Below are 21,646 nucleotides of genomic sequence, written 5' to 3' on the forward strand. Positions count from 1 at the left end.
TTACAAGTTGGAATCAAGCTGATTCCTTATCTTCACTTGTTGAAATTTGTAGCAATTTACAAGTTGAAGATAAGCCGATGTTATTCCTTGATCCACTTGTTGAAATTTGTAGCAATTTACAAGTTGGAATCAAGCTAATTCCTTATCTTCACTTGTTGAAATTTGCAGCAATTTACAAGTTGGAATTAAACTGATTCCTCATCTTCACTTGTTGAAATTTGTAGCAATTTACAAGTCGAAGATAGGCCGAGGCTATTGCTTAAGTTTTCATAGCAATATGTGGGTTGTTTAAACCCTAGAGAAGATGCTTAACACTTGTTGAAATTTATAGCGATTTACAAGTTTATGTTAAGCCGACGTATGACCACCCACTAAGGTATACAGAAAATCAACGGGTTGAAGCAAAGGTTAAGTATATTGTTTAGACGCTTGTTGAAATTTGTAGCAATTTACAAATAGATTAGAACGAAATCATTATTTAAGTACTTGTTGAAAACTTAAAAAAAAAAGAAGAAAGAGAAGAGATGGCAAAAGTATACATTGAGTAGTATATGTTTTGTGCTTATCAAAATTTATACAAGGTTTGCAGGTTAGTATCTTGCCGAAGTAAAGCTTTGCAGTTATACCCGAGGTATGCAACCCCGAGAAGATTGCACAAAGAAAGCAGAAAACAAGCAAAAATTTCTAAGTATAGAACTACGCAGAAGCAAACACCAGAACATCATAAGATTGAAATATCCATAGCAAGAACAGTTGCAGTTACATACTGAAAAAGGCACATCGGCCATAAGAAGGAATATACATTGTCCAGGAATTGAAAGAAAAAACAAAGTCCAAAATCCAGAAAAGAAAGAAGGAAAAATCAAGACTCTCGAACATCAGCAGCAGCAGGAACTGGAACCTCGGATGATTCAGCTGGAATCTCCTCGGGCACCTTCTCCGCTTGTATTTCGGCATCTATCTCTGCCAAAGTTGTGTCAAGACTTTTTTCAGTCAGGAGGAGGTCAGATGATAGACGCCCTGAAACAGACTCCTTGGACACTTCCTCAGCATCATCACCCCCCTCATCTTGAGTTAAGTCCATAACCAGTTCAGCGGGAGGAGGGGACTTGACTTCGGCAGCATTCTTGGGCTTTCTCACCAAGGCCTCACCATCATCATTTTCTTCATTTTCCTCCTCGGCCTCGGACTCTGACTCACCAGCAGGAGGAGGTGGAGGAAATGGTAACGGAATAGCATCGGCCTGACGCAATGGCGAGTCAGCAGGAAGGTCAAGCTTCTTTATCAAGGACATCCAACCAAGGGAAAATCCCCTATTTCATGCTTGCCTGACTTGGAGCTTGTAGTCTTCTGCAACGTCGGCCATACCTTGAGCATAGGCTTTTTCATCGGCCTCTTTGATTTCGACCTCCTTGGTGGCCAGCGCTTGTCGAAGTTCTTTTTGCGCTTGGACCTTCTGAGCCTCGGCCTCCCTTTTCTCGGCTTCAGCTACTTTTTTAACGGCTTCAGCAGCTTCGGCCTTTTCAAGAGCTAAGGTTTGGTTCTTTGTTGCAGCCTCGGCTTGATCCTCTAGTTTTTTCATTTTTACTTCAAGGGCCCTTAATTCTCTCTTCATTGAAGTCGCTTCCCTCTTCATATCAACCAATCTTTGACGATTTTCAAAGGATTGCATTGAAAATGAATGGGCATGTTGGATAGCCTGAATGAAAACAGAAGTATCAGAAAATTTTCTCAGAAAGAAAAAGAAGGAAGAAACATAAATACAGACAGAAATACTTACTTGAGCAGAATGTTGGAGCATAAGAGCATAATTTTCATACTCACTAAAACTGGCATTTCGCTCCAAGTCATTCGGTAGAAGGAGAGCAGTGCTAAGAGCGACAGCAACATTAATGTCGTCAGCACTCTCGCTAGCCATAATGGGCCTGTCCTCCAGAGATAGATCGGGGGCCCATGGGACGTCGGGCTTCTTTGAAGCCGAGGTCATCGCAGACGACGACCTTGGCCGCTTCGTTTGTGTAGACCCTGAGGGTTGACCCTCAGCAGATCTCTTGGTGGAGACAGAGGCTGATTTCTTGCTTTCTGCCAGCTTTGAAATAGGCACAGCATCTTCAGCTTCGGCATCTATAGCCTTGGCCTTAGGCTGAGCCCTTTTTACTCTCTTTTGTTTGGGTGGGAGCATTGTTTGCACTGGTGCGGCTTCGGCGTCAGTTGGAATGTCGGCAAGAAGATCTTGGACGACAGGCTTTGAACGAACCATTTCGGCTGTTTTTACAAGCTTTCTTCGGCGTTTACGTTCTGAAATTGGTATTAAGTAGGGGGCCAAAGTTGATGGAAGATCGGCTGGGTCAGATGTGGATTCTTGATCTGTTCGGGATGTAGAAGCAGTTAAGGTTGTGGCTGTAGGTGGAGAAAGGCTCTTTCTTGGGACGTCGGGTAAGGTGGATTTGTATGTAGGGATGAAGTTTAGTAATACTGGGGCTTTTCGTTTATGGATTGGGAGGCCAAGAAGTGTTTTCAGGTCTGTTCCTGGGAAGAAGGATTGGCGAAAATTTTTCGGTGGTTGATGAAGATCTGCAAAGAATCAGACGTCAGAAATAAAGTATTAAAATCTTAAGTAAAAACAACTAAGTGTTGACTCAGGGCTCTTACTCTTGCCCTCTGTAAGTGTTCGAGGAAGAGGGTAGAGGTGGACATCTTCATCTGGGCCAAATTCCCAATTTCCAGAGGCAATAAGAAAGTCATCTCCAGCCCCCTTGTTGGAGTCTGGAAGGTCGGCTATAATCTTGTACTGAGTGGATCTCGGCTTAAGGTAATAGACAAAACCCCTATCCTTCAGATCGAGAGGACACATGGTATAACAATATTGAAGGTCGGCTAGGGTGATTCTAAGGTTTTCTTGCCTAGCTAAGGCAATTATACCGTTAATTACCCTATAGGAGTTAATAGTGAGTTGCATAGGGTTCAGCCTATAGAAATGGAGAACTTGACGAAAGAGGGGATCGAGTGGAAGCCGAAGTCCACATTCGGTAAAAGCAACTATTGGAAAGGGCATTGTATGATCTGTGGGCACGATGGTATCATTATCCCCAGCCAATTTAAGATGAACATCGGCTGGGATAGAGAATTCTTGTCTAAAGTATTCAAGTTTTGTTGGGGTATTCACCCTATGCCTCCACATACCCATTATGTTGGCTTAAACTAAGAGGAATCTGTCTTAAAAGATGGGCGTTTTTCAAGTTTCCCTAAGGTTTGAGGGTTCTACAGACAAATCCCAAATCTATGAACTATGAAGATAAAGGTCGAGGGCATAGATCTGGGACAGATACAAAAAAAAAAGAAAACAAAGACGAAGTTTCAGATTCAAGAACAGAGGTATAGTTCTCAGAAGCAGTAGAGATACAGAAACAAATCAAGAAACAGCAGCAAAGAGAATAATGGAAAAGCATAGAAACTCAAAGTATAGCCACAAATTCAAGAGACAAATAAATCCCAGACCTCGAATAAAAACAGTAATGGCAGTAGACAGACAAGAGCACACAAAGAGAATTGAAGAATTAAAAGAAAGGGTCTTACCGGAACAAATGAAGCCAGGGCAGTGCTCACCGAACCCAGAAACCAGTTGCAACAACGAAGAAGGCTTTTGCAAGAATGAAGAATCAAAAGCAGTTCCAGAAGAAAGTTTGAAGCAATGGCGGATTCAAAGAAGAAAAAGCTTTCAGAAAGAGAGAGAACGAGAAGACAGAATGAAAAAGTGAAGGAAAAGAAGAGGCAAAAAAGAGTTTTGTCAAAAATTTGAAACGGCGGCAAAAATAGGGCAATTATTGCGCCTAGAGCAACGCACGCGTCAGACGGCGCAGACGAACGAACAGACGGCTTCAGGCGCGTCTCTAACACGCTCCAATAAAGATGAAACACGTAAAAGAAACAGTTAGATATGCATGACAGCTCATGCGCGTAGGGGAGTACGACCGAAGCCTCGTTCTCCGAAGAGAACACGTCGGCTGAAAGAAGATAATTTTGGCAAAACAGTTTTTTTTTGAACCATTGCTCAGAAAAGAAGTAACAAAATTTCGAAACAGTGTAGGTTCCATCACCTCAGAATGCCGAGGTAATGGAATCTAGGGGGCAGTTGTGGGGACATATTTTCTGAATACCAACACGTGGCATGGTGACGCCGACGTGTCAGCCGAGGTGCCACGTGCCCTGATAGTTAAGCCGAGGTAATCTCGGATAAGCCGAGGTCATCTCCGAAGATGTCGGAATCCGAAGATAAGGGACAAGAGTCCTGAAGCAAAGAGGGGACTTAATTAAGATAAGGATAAACCTCTTAGGGAGTTTATCTCTATCTCCCAAAGAGTCCAGAGTAAGTACTAAGATTGGGGTACACAGAAGTCATATTTCTAGTTGGACTTGGATTAGGTATATTATAAAAGAGAGGCACCCCCGTGGGTCTAAGGTATGTAATTCATACTTTGAGTATTCAGTTTAATACTTGATTATCCTTGAGAAACATACTGACTTGATCGTCGGAGTACCCCCGGGTGGAAGAACCACCGCCGGAGCTTTTCCTTTCTATTACAGGTTGTTAGAGCCATCTATTCTGCCGGTGCTTTGCTGCTGATCACTAAACGGGCAGTGTGGTCAGATTTTTACCCACACAGCAGGTGTGTTTTTATTTTTTATTTTTGTGTTGACGCGCGGTTTATACTTTGGTATTGATGTGAAGCTTACACTTTGGTGTTTGTTAATAGAAACGAAATGTCTATAATAAAATTAAAATATATTCTTAAGTTTTATTGGGCGTGCCTTCAAGCACAGGGTTATTCCTAGAGTTTACACATAAAGCCTTCAGGCATGCCTGATGACTGTAATTGGAGCCTCTATTAAAGTACAAATATGCAAGAAGCCTAATTTTTTATTATTATTTGGGAATATGGATTGGTATGTTGTGATAGAAACTATACTTCGAGCTTTGTTTATTAATTTTTTTCCTTCTTTTTTAGACTCGATAACTCAAGCAGTGCTTAAAGCTCAAACAATTACATTTTTTCTCATTTGTTTTGTTATGCATGTGTTGCAGTTGAATTGGGATTTTAATGAATCAATTTGATTTGGGTAATGCTTTACATTTGAATGACTTCTTTTTTCTTTTTCTTTTTTTTTTTCTTTTTCTTTTTTTTTCTTTTTCTTTTTCTGTCAATCACTTCATTCATCTTAGTAACAAAATGATTTTTTTTCTTTAGTTCGTGTTTTAGGTGTGATTTTTTTTTTTTTTTTTTTTTGAAAATGCTATACTCTGTAGAGTATGGACATCCATGTTGATGATAATGAACTATGAAAGTGATTCGAGCTGTGACTATATTTCTATAAATCAATTTCTAATATCTGATTTCCTCTTGCTGCAGTTCATTAATTTTTTACGCAGTTTTTAAAAAAATTATTGTTGACATAAATTGAAAAACTTCATTTTTTCTATAAAATTTGGTAGTGTTTCCAATATTAGGTAATCCATTATATTGTCATTGTTAACTTAGTTTTAGTTGCCAAATCCATGGACACATTATTTGGAGTTTGGATTTACAGAAAAACAAGAAACATGAAGGGAGAAGCATGGGAACATGGTGGATACATCTATTTTGGATTGGAAGATTTAACATAACAGGAAAATGTGCATAATGAAAAAAATAAAATAGAAAACATTGCAGGTCTTAAGATAATATATATATCTTTGTAAATTTTGAGTTACTTTAGGAATAACTTTGTGCTAAGCTATTGTCAATATTGAAATTTATGTTTAATTGCAAATATTTTTTTTCCATTCCCTGTATCTATCGTATTTGTTTTAATCCCCAAAGCAAACCAAACCAAGCCTTAAGTTCCATCAAATGGAGTCGGTTACATGAATCCCTTTGTTTTAATCCCTATTGGAATAAAAGCTAACAAAATCATAGTGCAGTGCTTTTGTTGTCCCATTGTTCTTCCTACATGTGAGATTATTTTTTTGTTAAGAGAAAATATGTGTGCTCATTTTTTTATCAAGTGCTTTAGAGGAGATAATAAAAGTAGATGAGAAAAACAGGTGAAGAACATGGGAGCAGGTACCACAAGAGTTAGTATATTTTTTAGCAGTCACAAAGTTCATTGCTTACTATGTGACATGATTTGGAATACCAAAAATTAGTTATTTTTTTAGGAAACGATTTCGATTTCTTTGTTAAGATTTTCCATTTAAAGTTTTGATAAATATGGAAGTGCCTTTCTCCCTTTAATAATTAGTTTTCCTAAATTCCAGTTTGTTTCTTTCTGCCATTTTCATGTTGTGTTGTGTCTTTTTGTTGTAAGTCATCAATTTATGGGTTTTCGATATAATCAGAGGTATAAACTCTAAACGATTTTTTATTTTATTTTATTTTATTATATCTGTTTTATTACTCAGAATATTTTAAAAAATTTATTTTTTTTAGGTCTATTACTTATTGGGTCTTTTGGTATTTTGTGCTTCCCCCCCCCCCACTCCTCTCCTCATCTTCTCTTCTTAATCTTTCTTTCTTTTGAATGGTGGTATTGTGGAAGTCTTTGTAGCTTTCCTGTGAGTAGTTTCGGTAGATGTTAGAGTTGTATACTAAAATATAATGACTTTTGCATGATATTTTGGTTTCTGTATTTTGCTATTTATTGGCTCTGGGCTGTGCACAACTAGCTTAGTTTCCCACCCATAAAAAATTGTTGGCTTGACTATTTCATATTTTATTGATTGTTGCGATGGCTTCAATTCCATATCATGTAATAAATGTGTTGAAGATTAAAACTAACAGGAAAATGTGCATAATGAAAAAAATAAAATAGAAAACATTGCAGGTCTTAAGATGATATATATCTTTGTAAATTTTGAGTTACTATAGGAATAACTTTGCGCTAAGTTATTGTCAATATTAAAATTTATGTCTAATTGTGATTTTATTTGGGTTTTTGGTTTGTATACCATTTATTTACAGAGACTATAAATTGCAAATGTTTTTTTCCCTTCCCCGTCTCTATCGCATTTGTTTTAATCCCCATTGGAATAAAAGCTAACAAAATCATAGTGTAGTGCTTTTGTGTCCCATTGTTCTTCCTACATGTGAGCTCATTTTTTAACAAGTGCTTTAGAGGATATAGAAAAAGTAGATGAGGAAAACAAGTGATGAACATGGGAGCAGGTACCACAAGAATTAGCATATTTTTTAGCAATTAGAAAATTAATTGCTTACTATGTGACGTCATTTGGAAATACCAAACATTAGTTATTTTTTATTTGAAAATGACTTTAATCCATCTCGACTTATTCTTTTCAAATCCTTTTAATTTGGCTATTTTTTAGGGATATGTTTTTTTTTATTTTTATAGAGAGTAAATTTCACCATTTAAGTGATCTTTTATATGGGAGTGCTTTGTGGTTAAAAAAATTATAGCAATGCCCTTTTTGCTTTATTTTTCTCACTATATTTCGGGTTTATAATTGCAAAGAACTGTTAAAATGTGATTGGCAGTAATAGCACTAGCAGGTGTACATTGTTTGGTGAGATTGTAGAGCACCAACTAATATGCATTTTAATTTTAATTTTTTTGAATAGCAGAGTATTGGCTAGTGTCCATTTTATTTTTACTTTTTTTTTATATTGCAGAGTACTGGTTGATGTATATTGTTTGGTGTTTTGTTTTAATTTTTTGGGATTGCAAAACACTTGCTGGTGTGCTTACTAATTTTTTTTTATTTTTTTTTCTTGGATTATAGAGTTAACATGTGTACAATAGCTTTGGTTTGTACAATTTTTTCTTGACTTTCTTAGCTGGTGCGTTTTTATTTTTTATTTTTGTGTTGACGTGTGTAGACACCCCATTTTTGACCGACCATAAGACTCAGACGTCACCGATTGAGCGCTTGGTGATATTACATAATGTGCTCGTTCAGAAGTCTCAGAGTCGCGGCCGTGAGCCCTGCCTCCGGACTTCCGAACCCTCTTCTGTGCCTTGCCTCGGTTTGCGAACCAGACTCGGTTTTCTCTATTTCTTTTCCCGAGGGGAGGGAGAGGTCCCGTAGACCACCTCTCAGTGGCCGTGGGCTACATTTGGTGGCCGTAGGCCATTTTGCCCATTTCGGAGCTCGGTTTTCGATTTTTCGGAATCATTGGCCATGTGCCTCGGTTCGGGACCGCCTAACCATCTCCGTTTGCTCTGATTTTCGGCATACTTCTTATTTACTCCCTTTTGAGGGACACTGGGGTCTGAGAGACCCACTTTGTGGCCGAACGCCATTTTCGGTGCTTAACAGGCAATTTTCGGGACCCCAAACTGCGTGTTTCGGCCCCCGAGCATTCGTTTTGCATCGGTTTTCGTTCATTTTTGGCGAGTGCCTCTGTTTCATCACCAGGAAGGTCACTGGAGGGTGGGAGGCCAGCAATTATCTTAGCAACCGGTTATATTCCATTTTTGCCCTCCGGCGCCCGTTTTTCTCACTTCCGAGCCAATGTTGAACACCTTGGGGCCACTTTCTTCAATCCCAAACCAAATATTTGTGTTGTACACACATAGGAGGATCCTAATATGATAAGGCCGGCCAAAAATCCCATTTGAACCTTTTGAACCCCTCTTAAAAATGGCCTATTCTCTATCCTGTTTTACAAATTCCAAATTCGAACCACAGGGTTGTGAAGAGGAGACCTGGGAGGCCACATTTTTGTGGTGGCCGGCCACTAAATCAAGTTGACCCTTTTGACCCCTAGCCGGCCGGCTAGGGGAGGTGGCCGGCCGGCCACCTGCAAGCCCAAAAGGTGGCCGGCCATGTTCCTTATGCTTGGTACTTTACAGCTGTATGGCTGTTTCCCCCAGAAAATATCTCAATCCGGGGGATATTTTGTGGGGAAAAGCCTTGGTCCTTTTCCCCCACCCTTTCCTTCCATACTCCCTCTCCTTTTGATCCTTATAACCAGCTGCAAGCATTGGTTTTAGGGGTTGGAAAAAAATTGCTTCAAGCATAAGCATCCATATCTCCATCCATCTCTCTCATTTTCCTTGAAAAACTCCTAAGTTCTACCTCATTCCTTCATCACCACCAAGCACCACCACCACCACTCCATTCCAGCCGCAAGGGGAGGAATTCCAGCAGCTTAGAATCATGAAAGTTGGTCCAAGAAGCAATAAAAGCATTGGTCTTCAAGGGTGAGTAGCATTTCCCCCTTTTCGGTCCATTTCTTGCACCATTTATAAGCCATACATGCTTGCTGATTTGAGCTCCGACCAAAACTGAAAAGGTCATTTTTTTGAGCTCATTTTCTTGTTTCATTAAGGGTTCAACCCTGTTTGAGCCCTCCATATTGCACTTGCTTCAATATCCTCATTGAATGCCATTTTCTTGCATGCTTTGGCAGCCTATTATGCTTCTGTTTTTGGTCTTTTTACAAGCCTAGAAATAGTCTTATTTTGGCCCATTCTCCATGTTTCATTAAGGGTCTTTGGCCGTTTGTGGAATATTTTGTATACTTTGTGTCATAGCCTCTTTTGAGCCTCATTTTGCATTGCATTTCTAGCATGTTTGTATATTGTTTTGGGTTTTTTAAAGTTCTGTAAACATGCATATTTTTGGTCCCTCTTCAATGTTGTAGAAGGGAATTTTTCATTTTGGGCTTTGCATATGTCACTTGCCTCTTTGGCCACCTTTTGGCCCTTTTTCTTGCATAAGAGTTTAGCCATATCTTTGTTTGTTTTTAGGGTTTTTACAGTTCTGTAAAGTGGCTTATTTTTTGCCCCTCTTCAATGTTGTTGAAGGGCCCTAACCTATTTGGAGTTAGCAGCTGTGAGTTGCTTCATAATCTCATGTTTAGGGCCATTTTTGCATGCCTTTGTTGCCCTATCTTTGCTTGCTTTTTGGCCATGATTTGTACTGTAAAAATGCTTAGTTTGAGGCTGCCTTGCTTCTGTCTTTTCATCTCATGTACCAATTATGCATGCTTTGTATAGCTGTAGTTCATTCTATGTGCCTAATTTTGCATTTCGGGAGAGATCCCATGCATCGGGTGTGTTTTCGCCTCATTTCGGGGCTGTTTGCCCCCACATTTCATTGCTAAAAGTCCATGTTACATTCTATATGCCATTTTAGCCATATTGCATTGCGTATGCCATTGCCTCGGTTTGCGTGCCCGTGTGCACGCACTTCGAGGCACCTCATTTTCATCTATCGGCCTCTTATGTGAGTGTGGCTGAGGCTCTCTCATGTTAGTGTAAGCCCATATCATATTTCTATGTCATTTGCATTGCATATACCATTGCCTCGGTTTGCGTGCCCGTGTGCACGCACTTCGAGGCACTTCATTTTCATCCATCGGCCTCTTATGTGAGTGTGGCTGAGGCTCTCTCATGTTAGTGTAAGCCCACATCATATTTCCATGTCATTTGCATTGCGTATGTCATTTTCTCGGTTTGCGTGCCCGTGTGTACGCATTTCGAGGCATCTCATTTTTACAACATGGTGCATACTAGGTTGTATCTTAGATCGCATTCTGTCATTTTCTCGATTTGCGTGCCCGTGTGCACGTATTTCGAGACATCTCATTTTCATAGCATTGTGCATACTAGGATTGTATCTTAGTTGCATTTCATGCATGCCATGCATATTGCATCGTGTTCGGGATAGGAGTTAGCCCGGGCACGGGAAACGAGGTACGTTTCGTACTCCGAGTGACGGAACGTGTCTCAATTCCCAGTCACCAACACTCCGGATTATCCATGATGGAGTTAGGTTTTGTTGTGTTTATACGTGCATTCATTCTATATTGAGTTGCACATTTCGACTCCTCTGCCATCATGCATCGATATGCGTGATTGGTGGCACGAGGATCGAGGCATGCATATATTTGTGAAAATACATTGCTATGCCCCTTTCCTGCTTTCTGTTGCAGCAAAATGAAGAATTAGCAACTTTTCAAAGTTTGGCACGCTTTCCAAGAATAACTGCTAAACAGAGGCTAATTGGGGCATCCCAGTGGATTTCCGCGCAAGGCAGCCCAGACATGCATCATTCATCAGGAGCAAGGCAGTCCCTGGCTTGCACGCCAGTTTTACAGCTTTCTTAGTTAATTTGATTAATTAATTAGAAATTTGTACATTATTTGGACTGTAACATTTGGACTGTAATATTCTTTTATTCGGGACTGTATTATTTATTCGGACCCTCTGTGCGAGGGCATAATTGTAATAAGTGTGCGTGTGTGTGTTGTATGTCTTCCAACCCCACGTTTTTCTCCCTTTTATTTATCCACTTATGGCGGTTAGATTAGGGCATATTTCAATTAGCATACAGTATGATAGCATGTTTGCATTCATTCATCTGTTTTGCATGCACCGGGCTCGGCGCACCATACTAACTGCATCGTACTTTCAATTCCAAATTGAATACATGTTAGTTGTAGCATTTCATATGCCATGTTTAGAATAGCCGAGCCTGCTATAGTTGCATTTTTGCATGTGTTGCATTAGGCATTTTTGTATACTTAGGATCATGCATGATTTCTAATGTAGTTTCTATTTTGGCTTGGAGTACTCGGTAAGTTCTATGCTTTAGCATCCTTGCATGCGTGTGAGTGACTGCCATGAATAGCATGCTTACCATGAGGCAATATGCTTAAGTGATATAACTGCCTGAATGCCTGTGGGTGAAGGTTGGGTTACTTGGATTGGAATAAATCATCAATTGTTTGTTTTAAGCCCACTAGATAGTGGCGAAACCATCTTTTCCTAAGCCCACCTGCGGGTGACAAAATCTGCATTTTAAGCCTACTTGCGAGTAGCAAACCATCTTTCAAATAAACAAACATGAAATGTTTTGTTCCAATTCAGACGATCCAGTCTATACTTATATGCTGTGTGCATCACATAGTAACCTAGGCTAATAACCGGAATAAGGACATACAAAGTTTTCAAAAATAGATATCATGGTTAGTAGAGGCCGATCTTTGATCGGGCGAGCGGGGGTGCTCACGAAGTGACCTTCCCCAATCGTACCCAAGTTCCCGAGCCGAGGCAACTTTGGTGATGACGGACACGTGGCCTTTGGCACCGAGTCAGGGTTTCCTAAATTTCCCATTAAAAAAACATTTAGGTGGCGACTCTGTATCTGGCAAAGCAGTCCATGTTTGGCACTTCTTTCAAAAATCTGTTTTCTCAAAACGATTTGTCGGATTTGGACTCTTTGGTTCAGACTTAGAACCGTGACAAATTTGAGAGTCCTGAGCTGTAGTGACCCCCAAAATGAACAGAACGGGAGCTCGTTCCTCCCGGGGCGTTCGGGGACGTCTACAACGTGTGGTTTATACTTTGGTGTTGATATGAAGCTTACACTTTGGTGTTTGTTAATAGAAACGAAATGTCTATAATAAAATTAAAATATATTCTTAAGTTTTATTGGGCGTGCCTTCAGGCACGGGTTATTCCTAGAGTTTACACATAAAGCCTTTAGGCACGGTCGATGACTGTAATTGGAGCCTCCATTAAAGTACAAATATGTGAGAAGCCTAATTTTTTTATTATTATTTGGGAATGTGGATTGATATGTTGTGATAGAAACTATACTTCGAGCTTTGTTTATTAATTTTTTTTCCTTCTTTTTTAGACTCGATAACTCAAGCAGTGCTTAAAGCTCAAACAATTACATTTTTTCTCATTTGTTTTGTTATGCATGTGTTGAAGTTGAATTGGGATTTTAATGAATCAATTTGATTTGGGTAATGCTTTACATTTGAATGACTTCTTTTTTCTTTTTCTGTTAATCTCTCCATTCATCTTAGTAACAAAATGATTTTTTTTCTTTAGTTCGTGTTTTAGGTGTGATTTATTTTTTTTTTAAATGCTATACTCTGTAGAGTATGGACATCCATGTTAATGATAATGAACTATGAAAGTGATTCGAACTGTGACAAAGTCACCTAAGATATCATTATTTCCTTTTAGTTACTCTGTATATAATGGACGTCCATGTATATTTTCCCTTGCACTGTCTACAAACATTAATGGTACTTTGATTAATTATTTTCTTTCCTTTGTTTCAATTGCTATATTTCTATAAATCAATTTCTAATATCTGATTTTCTCTTGCTACAGTTCATTAATTTTTGACGCAGTTCATCAGTTTCTTTAATGAAAAGAATTCTATTTTTTGATTTCTTTGATAATATTTTTCATTAAAGTTTTGATAAATATGTCATTTCCTTTCTCCCTCTAATCATTAGTTTTCTCTCAAGTTTTAGTTTGTTATTTTTTGCTATTTTCATATTGTGCTGTGTTTTTTGCTGGTGGTCATCAATTTCTAGGTTCTCGATATAATCAAATGTATAAACCCTCTCACACAAATTTTCTTTATTACATCTGTTTCATTACTCATATAATTTTGATAAAAGTTAAATTTTTTGGTCTGTTACTTTTGTAGTTATGTTTTAAATAAAGCTCCCTTTCCATTTGCATAAAAGATCGAAGCAAAATGGGACTAATGAGTAGTAAACAACGATAAAAATAAAAAATAATAATTAGTATTGCTCAAACATTTTTCTTTAATTTGCTTTTTTCACTAGATTTTTTTCTCAATTTTTCTTTCTTTTTTTCTTATGGAGCTTAGTAAAGGGTGTTGTAGTAGTCTTTGTAGCTTTTCTATGAGTGGTTTTGGTGAATGTTCAAGTAGTGGAATGAAATAGAACAGATTGGTATGACCTATGAGAAACCTAATAGAATGGCTTATTTGAATGACTGTACCCTAGATTTCTTTTCCCCCCCATAAGAAAGTGTTGGCTCGGCCATTACATATTTTGGTGAATGTTGGGAGTATGTGTTGAAGATTTAAACCAAAAAGAAAATGTGCATAATGACGATTGAAAAAATTGAAAAAATAAATAAAAAGGGTAGATAAACATAGATAAATCTCTTTTTTTTTTCTTTTTTTTTTTTGGGTGAACAGACAAACTAATCTTGGTAACAAGATAAATGTCTTTCTTAAAACAATATACGTTGGTAAATTTTGAGTTACTTTGGAACCTTGAAAGTAACTTTGTGCTAAGTTTTGAAATCCCCTGTTGTCAAAATAAAAATTAATGTCTAATTGTCTCTTAAATTGGTTATACATGTGCTTCAGTTGAATTGAGATTTATAAATTTATATTTTATTTAAGAAAAAACTAAAGTTGCAGGTTCTTTTTTCGTCTCTATTTCTATGGTCTCTTTTTTAACCTTTTGGAATATGAGGACAACAAAATTGTGGTGTAGAGCTTTTGTGTCCCATTGTTTTTCTTGCCTGGTTTAGTTAGTAAAGGAAAACATGTGTTTTCATTTTTTGTCAAGTACATAGTAGATGTAGCAAAACTAGATAAGGAAACATGTGAAGAAAGTGAGTTGGACTGTGTGTAATGGCAAGTGGTGTCTAATAAATGATAGATGCTTTTGAGCAATAAAAAAGTTTATTACATATTATGTGACGTTGATTTGAAAATACTGAACATTAGGCATTTTTTCTCCTAATTAGATTTTTTGCTTTAATCCATTTAATCTAACTTTATTATTATTTTTCATTTTTTTTCCGGATATCGATACTAGAATGGCTATTGAATGACTTTCAAATCCTTTTATCTCTGGCTAATTTTTAGGGCAACAATTTCATTTTTAAAATTGTTTTAGTTAATGTAATTGATGACTTTTTTACATTAACTCTTTGGTTTAGCCATTTTCAACCGTTATATGAATGCGATGATTTTTGTTGACAACTTACTCGACTTAGGTTTGGATGTATACTATATATGCCTTTCAAACTATATGATTGGCTGGAAAGAGAGTGTCTTTAGGTTTGGGTAAAAATATTGTTGAAATTATGCACCAATTATAGAGATAAAATTATATAGGCACTGGTGAACCCACTTAATGTAATAAGGTAATTTCAATTTCAAAGTATTTTGATATTATTTTTTTTTCAACAAATATACTAATCTATATTTTTTTGCTTCTACAAATTACCAGATTGTTGTGCATGTTCCTCATTGGGGATACATACAAGTTGATACAAAGACTATTTAGAAAGTAATGAAGAGGAAGTTTGGGCAAACACATATTTGAAGACATTATCGACACATCTTTTGTAAAGCATACATCCACTTTTTATGAAGCAAACACATCTTTTGTAAAGATTTTTCCCATTCTTTTGTAAAGTGTACATATATTATCGGCTCAGGTGTATGGCAATATAATGTTTGTTTTGCTTATATAATTACAATTTGATTAGCAGCAGTAGTACTAGCTGGTGTGTATTTTTATTTTTATTTTTTTTTAGATTGCAGAGCATTGACTGATGTGCATTGTTTGGCATTTAAATTTTTTTTTTTATATATATATTTGATTTGTTTGGAATTATAGAGTACAGGTTGGTGTGCATTGTTTAATATTTAATTTTCAATTTAATTTGTTGAGATTGCAGAATATTTGCTGGTGTGCTTTATGTGGTGTTTAGTAATTTTTTTCCTTTTATTATAGAATGTTAACGAGTATACAATAGCTTCGATTTTTGTATTTTGTTTAGTGTTTTTAATATATATTTTTTTTACTTGCTCATATTTTGATTTGCAATATTGATAAACTTTATAAAACTTATGTTTTTTTGAACGCTACAAAACTTATATGTTTGTTTCTTAATTTGCATTAAGGTTAGGGAGAGTTGTTATTTTATTTGAGTTCTATACAACATGTGGTACAAGCAAAATTGTTACAAGTTTTTAAGAAGAATAATATTTCTTTATTTTTTTTAGTATCTTATCAAAAAAAAATGGTGCCTTTATTATAACTAGATTTTAATTCCAACATTATTTATAAGCACGGGCATACACTAGTACAGCTTATAAACAGACTAGTAAACGTCACCACCTTTTTTCTACCAACAGTTTGTAGCATGGCACGCAGATACAAAACTTTGAAATTTCAAACAGGACCCACTTGAAAAATATGATATGAACAACTCATGCTTGTAAAAATTACTCAATTGTAATACACACTTCCCTCAAAACTTTGGCAGCATCCTCTGGAAAAACAGGATTAATGTAACAACCAGTTCCTATCTCAAAACCACCCACCCCAGTTAATTGAGGTACTATTTGAAGATACCAGTGAGCATATGGTAATTGTGAGGGAGTACTCTGAATTGGAGAAGTGTGAATCATGAAATTGAATGGCGGGTTGTTCAACTGCAAATACATCTTCCTAAGCATAAGTTTCAGTAACCCACCAAGATCGGCTGCCTGCAGAATTGCACATTGAGCACTGTTTTTAAATATCTAAAGAAACAACCCCTCCAAGAGCAACTCACATTCAAAAAAAAGAAAGAAAAAGATAAAAGAAGAGCATCTAAAAATGTTGAACATGTGAAACGAGAGCAGTAAAAGAAAATGTATTTGGACCACATGGTAACCACTTGCAGCTGCCAATTATTTTGTCCATATTGATCCTGATTCAGTATTAGAAGTGCATTGATTTTTCACTGATTACCAAACAATTGTGTTTTAATATAGTCCATATTTTTTTGAACATCAAGTTCTGGTCTCAATAAGAATGCTAGTTCTTTAAATACCACACCGAATTGTTCTGTATGGACAAAGAGATACCATTGATACAGAGCCAACAAGGGTACCATTGGCATGCATCCAATAAGAATTGGACCTACTAATTCTCCCATTATGGGTTATGGGTTTTAACCACACAGCCATGGATGGTTATTGGCTATCCTTGTACATGACAAATCAATGAAAGCGCATGTAACACCCAGCTATTCCCTTTCTTGGCAAATGCTAATGTTTATCATTTTTTTTTTTTTTTGTATTATATTGAGAGATTAAAATTCTCAATATTTCTTAGCTTCATGGACCCAGTGTAATTAAATGAGATCTTTCGTTCTTGTTTTCCCCCCACCAAGAATGTTTTTTCACAAGGTTCAACGAGTAATCAATATTTCCTAATAAAAAATGTGTTATTATGTACTTCATTGTAGTAGTGATCCTCATTTATTGTTTGAACAATTTATATATGTTCAAAAGGAAGGGGGGAATCTCTATTTGATAGATCTTCTTCCTATACCTACAAAATATGTTGAAAGCAGAACAATTCAGTATTTCACTAACTTGATCTAATGGTCTAGTATCTTAATTGTCTTTTGTAATTGTAACACATCACAACAATTTCTGAATAACATCCTTATGCATAGATGTCCACAAAAAAATGACTCATCAACTTCATTATAAATATTTTCAATGATGTTTCATCAAAATGCCACTTTTTCGTTGTTAATCATCATCGAAATCCAAACTCTCCATCTTAGAAGTATGGACACACGACACGGCACAAATACGAAGGATATGCTGACCCAATTTTTTTTAAAAAAAATAAATAAATTACAAGATATGACACATGGAAACACGTGCAAAATTTATGGTAGCGTTTGGTTTACTTTTCAGAACTCAACTCTATTTTTAAATCATGATTTGGATGAAACATGCTAACCAAATATATTTTTAAATACAACTCAAAATTACTTTCAAAACTCCTCTCTTCTCTTCTCTTATTTATTTATTTATTTATTATTATTTAATCAATCAATCATTTTTTCTCTCTCATCTCACATTCTATACATCGATCGATCAAAAAAATAATAAATAAAAATACAAATCATCCAAAAATTATTTTCAAAACTCATAATCAAACAAATTTTCTCTTTTCAAATCATGATTCAAAAACTCAAAACTCAAAACATAACTTTACACTCAAATAATAATTCTAAAACTAAACCAAACGGACCCTATAATTTTATATGTTTATTATAATCAAAGATAGTAATGAAATGCTACATAATACTAGTTCCTAAAGTTTAAAAGATGATGAAATTAATAGATATAAATCTACATTTTTTCTCTTCTTTTTTATCTGCATTTATTGTTTCTCCTTTATGATTGTATCTTTTGGCCCTGTTTGATTCCAGGATATAAAGGGTGGGATTGGATATTATATCCTGTGGGGTCCACATATCCCATGTTTGCAATTTTTTTCCAAAGAGGATATAATATACTATGGGATTGTATATCCCCAAAATTGGAGGATATACAATACCACCACCCCCCATTATATCATATCCCCTTGGTTGGGATATGATTTAAAGGGCCCAATTTACCCTTTTGTCTATATAACATAATATAATTTAATATATTTTTTGAATATAATATAATACAAATTTTGAATTTAATATAATATAATTTAATATAATATAATATTATTGAATTTAATTTAATATAATATAATTTAATATAAATTTTGAATTTAATATAATATAACATTATTTAATTTAATTTAATATAATATAATATTATTTAATATAAATTTTGAATTTAATATAATATAATATAATATAATATAATATAATATAATATTATGAGGGCAATCTTGGAAATTATTTATTTATATCCCACAATATATTTTGTAAAACAAACATGAATAATATATATCCAATCTTATATATCAAGTCAACAAGCATGAATTGAGGGATATATTATTCAATACCTATATCCTATTCATTATATATCCTGACTAAATCCCACATCATATTATATCCTCCATTTTATATCCAGTGAAACAAACCGGGCCTTTAAGTTTGTGTTTAATGTGTGTTTAAATTATGGACACTTATATTCCCCAAAGTGCCTGAACTATATATGAGCCTGCAAAAATTAAAAAATAATGACACGTTTGGATGTGTGTTGAGTATCAATACAAGTCGGGAAGTGTCTTGTAAGTGTCAATGTCCTAGGGACACACTACCTTCTTAGGATTTTTATGTGCTTGTTAGCTTTCCATTATGTAGTACACTCGATAAAAAGCAATTGCACATGATGCTCCAAAAATCCAACTTTGTCAAACTTCACAGGATCTCAACTACTCTAAGATATTACAGAAACAACAGTATCCAATAATGCACTTCTATCCACAGTCATTCAATATTTTTGACTGCCATAGGCTCTGCTGTTTCTCCAAAATGTGTCACCATAATTTTTATGGCTTTAGGGCTTCATTAGAACCATAAAATGGCATTATGCCAATACACCTAAAATAGCATCAAGATACACCAGAGGTTGTTAGTTCACATACATAATGGTGATCTCTCTCTCTCTGAAATTGAAGCTTTTAATTAACTACAACACTCTTTTCTTGGTCTCTCCAACAGCTTGCTTGCCTTGAAGAAAAAATTAGAGCAATTTTCACACTCAAAAATATATTTGCTTCCAAACAACATAAAAGCTGTACCTACTGGAGTCTGGACTATGATAATCATTGAAATTTTACTAATGAAAACAGAGAGAAAAAAAAGAAGCAAACCCCAGTTATCAAATAGCTATTACCTTTGATGAGCAAGACGGGTTTATTAAAGCAATGATAAAAGAAAGGAAAGCAAGAAGCATTGACAAATACCTTCTCGCCATCTATTTCATGGAAATGAGAAGAGTGACACAGGGGAATAATCCATATCTCGAAAGGAAAAGTAGCGGCAAAGGGCGCAATGGAAATGAAATGGGTTGATTGATCAATTAAAAAATTGTTTGATTGAATTTCACAGAGACTACACTTCCCTGTCTGATCAAAGTTCTCCTTCATACTGTCAAGGCGGGCAGAAACAGCAGGAGGGACGAATGGAAGTCCCATCATCTGACTGTGAGAATGAGTCATTGAAGCCCCAGCTGACGCACCATGGTTTTTAAACACCTTTAAGTCACAAAATCAATATCGGTAAACTTAATAATAATAATACTAAGAAGAAGAAGAAGAAGAAGAAGATGTAAGAATCTTAAAAACTATCAATGGATCCACGGCGTGAAAACTGAGGAAGGGTATATCAGTAGTCTACCCATAATTCATATCCATTTCAAAAACCACAATTCATATCAATGGGCAACAAACCTGAACGTATTTGATGGAATCGTGAGAGCGTAGCTGTTCAATCCTCTTCTTGTAAGCCAACAAGACATCACCGACATGGACCGGGTTGAGATCGGACAAGTGAAGAGAGTGAAGTGGGGATTCAATGACCACGTCGTGAAAACCAAACCCACTGAGAGTAGGAGTAGGAGTTGGGTTTTGGGGAAGAGAGGAGGGTTGGATGTCTCTGGAGAGAGCTGGGTAGAGGTTTTGGATTACTCGGAGTTTCCAATTGGAGGTGGAATCGGAGGGGAAGCGGAAGATCTCGGGGGCGCATTCGTGCTCGTGGCCGATGCAAAATGGGCATTCAGATTGGTTAGGGTTAGGGTTAGGGTTAGATTTGGATTTGAAATCGGAAGGACGCCGAGCTCTGGCGGGAGAGAAGATGACCCATCGGTTATTTACAGTGTCTTTCCTGATTTCTGCGCTCCGATTTTCTGATGATCCCATCGTTGTACTGATTCCTGCTCCGTCCTGTTGAGATAGATAGGTACTGCAAATCTTATAAGTTATACACCATACAATACAAACAAAAATACAAATACAAATTGAGAGAAAGGAATGAGAATGGATTCTCTCTCTCTCTCTCTATCTGAGCGAGCATCTATCTAATTACAGAGGCCGTATAATGTTACGAGAAATGTTAGGGCTCACGAAAATTTTGTCATGAAAATGATCATGAAAATTTGTGATCTTTAGATTACCTTGATTAGTGTGTGGTGTTTTAATGTAAGTGTAATCCAAAGGTCACAAATCTTTCATAACTATTTTCATGAAAGACTTTTCGTGATACCTAGCATTGCTGATAATGTTACACGTTGGGCTCGGTGGACGGTCCATGTGACTGACTACTGAATTTAACACATTATTTTGTATAGTTTCGAAAATTATTTGACATTTGGAGTCGGTAATTTTTTATTCACAGTGTTTTAAAAATAATAATCTAATAAATATAAAATATTATAAGGAAATTTATTTGGAGGGATTGAATCATGGATGAGATTCATATTTGGTAGATAGAATAGTCTATTATTTAGTTTAAAATTTTTATATTGAATTATTAATTCCAAACATATGCAATTGTTCTATCTCATATGGGGGTTGGGACACAAATCATAGCATGGTTTTGAAAATCGGATCAGATTAGTCGCTTTGACTGGATGAACCATCGAACGATCGAGATTTCGGTTTGAATATACGCCTAAATTGTTCCAGCCTAAAAATCGACCTATTTAGAGAGAATCGGAAAAAACTTACAGTTGAATCTCCGAACCGAGTGACTCGAGGACGGGTCGCATAAGGAAATTAATTTTTTTTTTATAGATATTTTCTAAATTTTTTTATTCTTTCTTCTTTTTTTTTTTTTTTTTTGCCCTTTCTTCTTTCTTTCTTATTATATATATAAAGAAAATTTTAATTATAAACTCTTTTTCATCGGTCTCTTCTAAGGGTTTCTTCTTGTGAGGAATCCCATTGAAAGTTTCAAATTATTGTGAAAGTCTCTACCTATTTATAAAAAAAAAAAAATTCTTTCAAAAAAACTTAAAAAATCTATGTGGAATTCAATCAAATTTATTGGAGAGAGGCTTGAAATTTTGATATCCCTCCAAAATCTTTGCTCTTCTTTCAATCAA

General features: G+C 36.1%; 1 protein-coding gene across 1 annotated transcript; it reads right to left on the minus strand.

Annotated features, from left to right (window-relative positions):
* Positions 1-15,971: 15,971 nt before the first annotated feature.
* Positions 15,972-20,654, minus strand: LOC114308786 (putative galactose-1-phosphate uridyltransferase). Its single transcript, XM_028254458.2, has 3 exons — positions 19,995-20,654; positions 19,509-19,799; positions 15,972-16,297 (listed from the first exon to the last, which is right to left on the minus strand). Exons 1-3 carry the CDS (start codon positions 20,460-20,462, stop codon positions 16,034-16,036), a joined length of 1,023 nt encoding a protein of 340 aa, XP_028110259.2. The 5' UTR covers positions 20,463-20,654; the 3' UTR covers positions 15,972-16,033.
* Positions 20,655-21,646: the final 992 nt, after the last annotated feature.

The sequence above is a fragment of the Camellia sinensis genome, chromosome 10, assembly GCF_055761805.1.
Source record: "Camellia sinensis isolate YWXY chromosome 10, ASM5576180v1, whole genome shotgun sequence".
NCBI classification, from domain to species: Eukaryota; Viridiplantae; Streptophyta; class Magnoliopsida; order Ericales; family Theaceae; genus Camellia; species Camellia sinensis.